General features: G+C 33.4%; 1 protein-coding gene across 2 annotated transcripts; it reads right to left on the bottom strand.

The window, feature by feature from the left end:
* Window positions 1-235: 235 nt before the first annotated feature.
* On the bottom strand, window positions 236-5,945 carry LOC111378011 (protein LST8 homolog). 2 transcript variants are annotated; one of them, XM_023001176.1, is made up of 11 exons: window positions 5,705-5,943; window positions 5,392-5,526; window positions 3,771-3,872; window positions 3,567-3,679; window positions 3,221-3,290; window positions 2,619-2,696; window positions 1,987-2,103; window positions 1,809-1,903; window positions 1,569-1,648; window positions 1,159-1,218; window positions 236-644 (listed from the first exon to the last, which is right to left on the bottom strand). In XM_023001176.1, exons 2-11 carry the CDS (start codon window positions 5,497-5,499, stop codon window positions 517-519), a joined length of 951 nt encoding a protein of 316 aa, XP_022856944.1. In that variant the 5' UTR covers window positions 5,500-5,526; window positions 5,705-5,943; the 3' UTR covers window positions 236-516. The 2 variants fall into 2 exon arrangements, with proteins under 2 accessions (XP_022856944.1, XP_022856945.1); XM_023001177.1 differs by lacking the exon at window positions 236-644 and having other exon boundaries at window positions 1,490-1,648; window positions 5,705-5,945.
* Between the last annotated feature and the right edge of the window lie 1,014 nt (window positions 5,946-6,959).

Genomic DNA, 6,959 nt, shown 5'->3' with positions numbered 1-6,959 from the left:
CATATGGATGTTGACTGACCCTTAAAATGAACGATTCTTTTCGTCTTGTTAGGTTCGATGGATGGCTGTAAAGACGGAGCATCCATCATTAGTCCCTACTAAAAATAAAAAAGGAAAGAAAATGCCACATTTGCCAAATAACAACTGCTTCACATTACAGCATAAAAATCAGTGAGCATATAAACTGAACTAGAAAATAAGTCGATGTGATCAAAAAAAGTTATTAACAAATTGTGCTGTTAAACAGTCAAACTAAAATAAGTTGAAACATGCCATATTCACAAAAACAAGCATACAAGTGAACCGGTGAAATTTGAAATCAAATCTAACTTGTAAAAGACATTCTGTAAGGAGTTTAGCCTCAGGATTGTATTGGAACATTTCACTTAATGGAGGAAGTACATTCTTCGCATGTTTGGTGAGGGATTAGTCTAACAATATTTAAAATGAAAATGAAGCCAAAATCCCTTTCATTGAACTGCATGGTATGCAGTACACCAAACATGCCATCTAGGTTCAGCACGAAGAAGGTTCGGTCCCATCATGAAGAGCACAGCAAACTGTTGCTTTTTGATGCCCACGATAGACTTTGATTTCCTCACCATTAGACATGGACCATAGTCTTGCTGTTGAATCAGAGGAAGCTGCATAATGCAGAAATTTTGAGTGCCAAGATAAGATGAAATTGTGTAGTTACCTATCATATTTAGCACAATTTCATATTCACAGACCACCTCGCGTATCAGGACATAATTTTGCAGACGGAGTTTCTTATGATTGATGATGTTAGAAACATAGAATCATTACAGTGTCAACTAGGTTATCATAATAACAGTGCAAACGATACACCAGTTCATTAGTAACGGGTAACCAGTACCAGGGTCTTAACCGGTCCATTCCCCAAGTAGAGTTCATAGAATATAAGATCATTTTCCAATTGGATGCTGCCAGTATCCATTAAGTACATGCTTGTAAGATGGGACTGAACAATATAATTAACAAGATTTTAGCTTCTTTTTCTTTCTTAATAGCATCGAGTGTTGTTTGATCCTCACCAAACATATTAAAAACATTATATTTCTAAAAGTCTAATTGTAAGCAAGATCATAGCTTAAGTACTATCCATTACATAAAGATTTGGATGCTTCTAAAGCACACCTGTGATTAAAAAGGCACCGTCCACCGAGAAAACACAGTCCCAAACCCACCGCTGATGCCCTGAAAACTCATCAAGATCAACAATAAAGAATGATGAACAGAATTACATAATTAAAAGCATGGATGGCCAAGCTTAAGAAAAAGTACAAATTACTTCTACTTAATTTTTTTGTTTCCAACACATTTAATGTTGCTTTATACTTCAAGCAATAAAAGTTATTTTGGAATTAGCTCTTACCACAATGTCAAAACAAAGTAATTTCTAACCTTGATCAATAGTAGAAGAAATATTTATTTTATAAATTTCTTATTTATTTATAAGTATACTTACTTATAAGCTAAGTTTTCTAAGCTTAGCCAAACATGCTCTTAAGACCTGTTGCAGCAGAAAGTGAGGATCTGATTTATACCGACTAGTGTCTTTTCCAAGGTAAAGCCGTCTAAATTCCATATCTTCACAGTATGGTCAGCAGACGCGGTAGCCAAATACCTAGAATCGCATTTTTAAAAAGTAGAGTGAGAAAAGCAGGTTTCACATCTGGATAACAAAATACTACTTTTGGAGAAGATTAAAGCAAGAAAAGCCAAATCAATTTAAGGAAAAATCAATGAGACGACGAGTGCCTTGTAGGCAGTATTAGATTTCTAACCGATTAGGATCACACAACTCGGGGGAAAGGAGACATTTAAGGATGTATCCATCATGAGCCTGCAGCTTATGAAGAGGCTCAAAGTTGGTCATTGTCTGCAATAGAATGCAAAATCACATCAAATTGCCCGTTGCAGATCCCATGTCAAAGAAAAGATCTAAATGCATCTAAATGTTACTTGGGTCCCCTGCAACAAGCGCCAAACATAACATGTCCCACGATTATTTGCTGCCACTACCAAGCTTCCGTCCCACATCACGGTCAAAGATCGTACAGCTGTGTCCACCTCAGGAACCTGAAAATACAGTTTAAAGATTATCGAATTGGCCCACCACCCCGTACGAGAAAAAGCTATTACTTCACAATTTATGAGATGATAAATTACTACAATCAAGTCAAGTCTGCCTCATAATGAAAAGATTTCAAGAAAATACCCTGATTACACCTTTGCTTTTAAAGTGTATTCTACTGCAAATTTTATTTGAGAGGTTTATCACAATTACCACCCCCGAGGTTTTCCAAATATGCTATAAGACACCCTGTGGTTCTGGTCATTACATTTTTCTTCCTTGCACTGGAAAATAACATGTGATGATAATCGTCAAAGGGAAAGTATGTTATGGAAAAGGATAATTCAAGGGGAGGACTCAGGAAATACAAATTCATGATCTTTCAATATAATGTATAACCGAAGGAGAGGTTTATATAATTAACCCAAGTAAAAACTTGCAATCATTTAAGGAATGAAAGATGATGCCAAGTTTAATGTGTAACTCGTATACAGTTGCAGGCAAAATGTTAGCAACTTACCAATTCACAGCTGCATGAATTTGCTGTCAAGTCCCAGACACGAATGTTGCCATTTTGGTCCCCAGATATCAGCTCGGTCTGTAAATCAATAAAGGAATATAAGGGAATGAATCAACTTTTGAATCTAAAAAAGGCTAAATCTAGCTGACACTTGGGCACGTAAAAATTTTTTCCATGGAAACATGATTACACATTATAGTAATACCATAGAAATGCAATTTTATAGTCTATTCAAGTCACCATATCTTCCATTTAAACCCATGTGAAGATAGTGGCAAACCTATATGTGTGTCCATTTTAAATACCAGCCTGAAAGATCAATTCACCCATTAATTTTCCAACGTAGAAAGAAAGAAAATAACTGAAAACACAATATATGGAACAGGTAACTAGAATTGCAAAGAACATATGACACGAGAGAGTGCCAGTTTCAATTCTACAGGCCCTCAGTAAACTAAATTGAGAATCATAAAATACAATGCATTGTGAGTTAACACTGTTAATCTGGAAACAATTCACTTCTCACAAACTTAAAAAGAATTTATAATTTTTTGCCAAAATATAAATCCATTAAAATAAAGAAAGACATTGTTACAGATCACCTGATTTGGATGCAAAACAACAGTATTAACTGCAGCACGACTTTCATATTCCCTCTGACAACCTGGAGCCCTACATCATCCAGCGCGAGAGAGAAGATTAAACCCTGTTTGACCCCCATTCTCTAAACGCTCATTTCTTTCCGAGACTCATTTTCAACCACACATTCTTCCAATAAAATAATTTTGCATGTAAGCCTAAAACTTTTCCTTACTTTTAACCACACATTCTCCAAAAAATTACTATTACAAAACTTATTTTTGACAAAAATGGGGCTCAAACATACAGTAAAATCAACATCCAAAAAAAGAGAGAGAAAAGGAATTATCAAAATTTAACTTCCTGTACCTCAAATCCCAAATCTTCACTGTGCCATCTTCAGAACCCGAATACATCCAATTTCCATCACATTGAAATCCAACTGCCATTACGTTATTGGTGTGCGAATCATAGCTCATCACCTGCCACAGTAACAAAGATGTCACAAAAATTGGCAGAAGGAAACAAGTGAAGATTTAAAAAGACAACTCAGAAGAGGAGACACAAATGTACAGGCTGAGGGCTATTTGAATTAATGTCAAATAACCGAATATGAGGATTTCCTGCTGCAGCCAGGTAGCATTTATCTGGCGTAATCTCTAGCCGATTCACTTGCTGCTCAAAAAAAAGGTGGATGCATCAGATTTAAGTAAGAAAATACTCGATCTTCATAGATGATCCTTGTGTTTACTGTTCTAAGGACACAATCATACATTTCATACAAGTGGAAACCCTATTAATTGATTCCACTATAACTCATGAGAAAACTATAAAGAGGTATCTTGATATGCAATATTCATGAATGTACAAGATAAAGAAGCAATGGTATTCACTAATCACCACATAAGTACGTTACCTATAAAACAGATTGTTGAGTGAAAATGACACAAAAAAAAATTAGATCAACTTAAGGTACATTTAGCAGGATAATAGCTGGAATGTTGTAAAAGAGTGATTTTATAGAAGACCTTGTTGGATTCGTTACACTTTTTTGGTGGGGATATTTCAACCAAGTGTTTGCCGCCTCTTGTCACATCACCTACAGCATCGACCTTGTTATGCATGCCACTGGCCAATTAAAGGTTTTTGATTGGCCATTGCGTTCAGCTGGGAAGGTTATCATTCAGCCTAGGTCATAGTTATGGTCTAGGTCATGATGGTGTGTCACCTACATGATCATTGATGTATTCTGATTGGCGAATGGAGAGGTGTCGATGTCAGAGGTAACATATATACCTTCAAGAATGGTCCACTAGGAGGTGATGTCATCATTGGGGAACACCTTTTCAGTGTGTAATGATGATGTTTACAAATGATGGTGGAACGTGGCCGAGTTTATAAGTCGAGCTTTTGGTCCATCCCAATACTGTGATTTGGAGCTTTTACTATTGAACTCTTTCTTACCCTTTTGAGATTGTTTCAAAGTGATTATGAGTCCAACACAAATGGATATAAAATTTTATCACAAAAGAATGGCATAATAAAAGCGGTATGCAGACATGATTTTTATAGAAAGAAGTCTGGATGGTTTATCATCATCAATGTGTTGCAAACATGTGAAGCAACAAAAGGTAAAACGCAAAAAATTCCGTTGCCTATCCAGTACATCCCAAGACGCATAAGATAAGTGCCTACGCTCTTTCTCATGAGACCACATACTTTTAGCACTAAAAGCAGCAAGGTTTAGTCCTAATAATAATTCCCACTTAATTAAGTCTAAATTAATGCTTTGTATGCATGGCTATTCTTTTCCTCAATGAACCATAATCAACATCATCCATCTCAGATTTTTTGCAGCTTAATTAAGTGGCTAATTCTGCACATAGATTGTTATAATGATATGAAAAACTGAAAGCCAAAGCCAACAATTTTCTCAAAATTAAACATTTAACTTTGAACTTGCATAATGTATGGTCTAAAGATAATCCGTACACATCTAGGATCACATTTTATAAAATTCGACATCATCATATACCATAAAATATCAAACTCACTGACCCTTGAGAGTAATAATATACATGTTTCAACCACTTCAACCACAACATCAATTAAAACATGGAAAAATAATATTTAGAAAAAAAAAGGAGAAAAAAAAAGCTGAGAAACTAAAAGACCCAAAATTAGAGAAGCATACAGATTCTGGATACTGGATGGTCCTATAGCACCGCCCGCTTTTTGCCTCCCAGAACCGAATGGTGTGATCATAGCTCGCAGTAGCAAGAACCACAGATGGTTGGGTCATATTTGTTCTTTTTCTTTACTGGTACGGCTAAAAGACATAGAAAGACAATATATAACTGAATCAAGTTGAAATCAAAACCAAAAGCAATTATCTTTTGGGAAAATACGGTTCAAAATCAAAATGGTTTGGATATAATTCAGATAGTTGTGCTTAATAATAATAATAAATAAATAAATATATATATATATATATATATACCAATTACCTGGAAATTTGCTGACGCAAAATTCAGATCATTGATTGGATTTTGTTATAGGAGATCCAAATACAGGAATCCTATTTTGAGCGCCGAATAACTATCATACTAGAGACCTCTAAATCTTGAGAATTTTTCAGAATTTCTATTTTCTATCAGTTTATTTATGCATTTTTCTTGAATTTTCCATCGGCGAGCTGTAGGGGAAGTGGCTGGAGCGTAGTCTTTATTTTTGGTACAGAACAAATTAATTGAAGAATGTTTGACCGAGAAAATTACTTATTTTTAACTTAATTTACTTATATGTAAATCCGTAATATATTGAGCCTATCTGACAACAATTATTTTAGGAAAAAAGAGTTTGAATAGTGATTTTTATAAAAAAAACATGTAATTAAAAAGTAGAGAAAAACGGATATTTTATTATGTGAATGTGTAATAAAAAACTTCTATAACAAATCATAAAATAAGTAAATTAATGATTGTCAACACGGACACTAAATATCATTCACCTTTTTAAACAATTTTAATTTTTAACTATATTACAATCCAATTATTTCAATATTATCTTACTTTTCGTTTTCAATATATAATAAATAATACAGAATTTTTGTGATTTCGTGCTATTAATTCTCAATTAATTAACAAATCTTGACTTGATGAATATTAATCTACATGAATTCAGAGTTATTATAAATAAATTTATTTCGTATCTAAGAATTTTAATAGACGTTTAAATTGACGTATTAGCAATTAATTCCTATTACCAAATGTGGTATAAAAATGTTATTTATTTATAGTATTTCATCATTACAAAAAAATTAAATTATAGAAGTTAAGTTTTGATATTTTCTTAAATTTTTATCCTAAATTTTATTTATTTTTTCTTTTAGTTTGTTAGAGACTCATCAAATCCTATCAAATCAGCAATTTTTTAAAATAACATTTTAGTTAAGATTTGAAGGAAAATTTTGAAGAGTTCAATTAGCTCCATGTGATTAATGCAATAAATATCAATTAGTTCTAATTGGGGAGTTTCTTCATCTTTATTTACATTATGAGCGTATTTGGTCGGAATTTTAAGCCAATTAAGATTAAAATTTTGATCGTTATTTTACTATTCGAGCCATCATTTTTGAATTCTTTCTTCACAGATAAGACCCACTTTTACCTCTTAATAGTCAAAAAATCAATTTTCAAAATCCTCACCAAACACCCTTTATGTTTATTGCAGTAAATTTTAGATTCTTTTGAATGTTGATAT

The sequence above is a fragment of the Olea europaea genome, unplaced genomic scaffold (assembly GCF_002742605.1).
Source record: "Olea europaea var. sylvestris unplaced genomic scaffold, O_europaea_v1 scaffold1756, whole genome shotgun sequence".
Lineage (NCBI taxonomy): Eukaryota > Viridiplantae > Streptophyta > Magnoliopsida > Lamiales > Oleaceae > Olea > Olea europaea.
The sequence above is the reverse complement of the archived record's forward strand: the minus strand, read 5'-3'. Positions and strand labels throughout refer to the sequence as shown.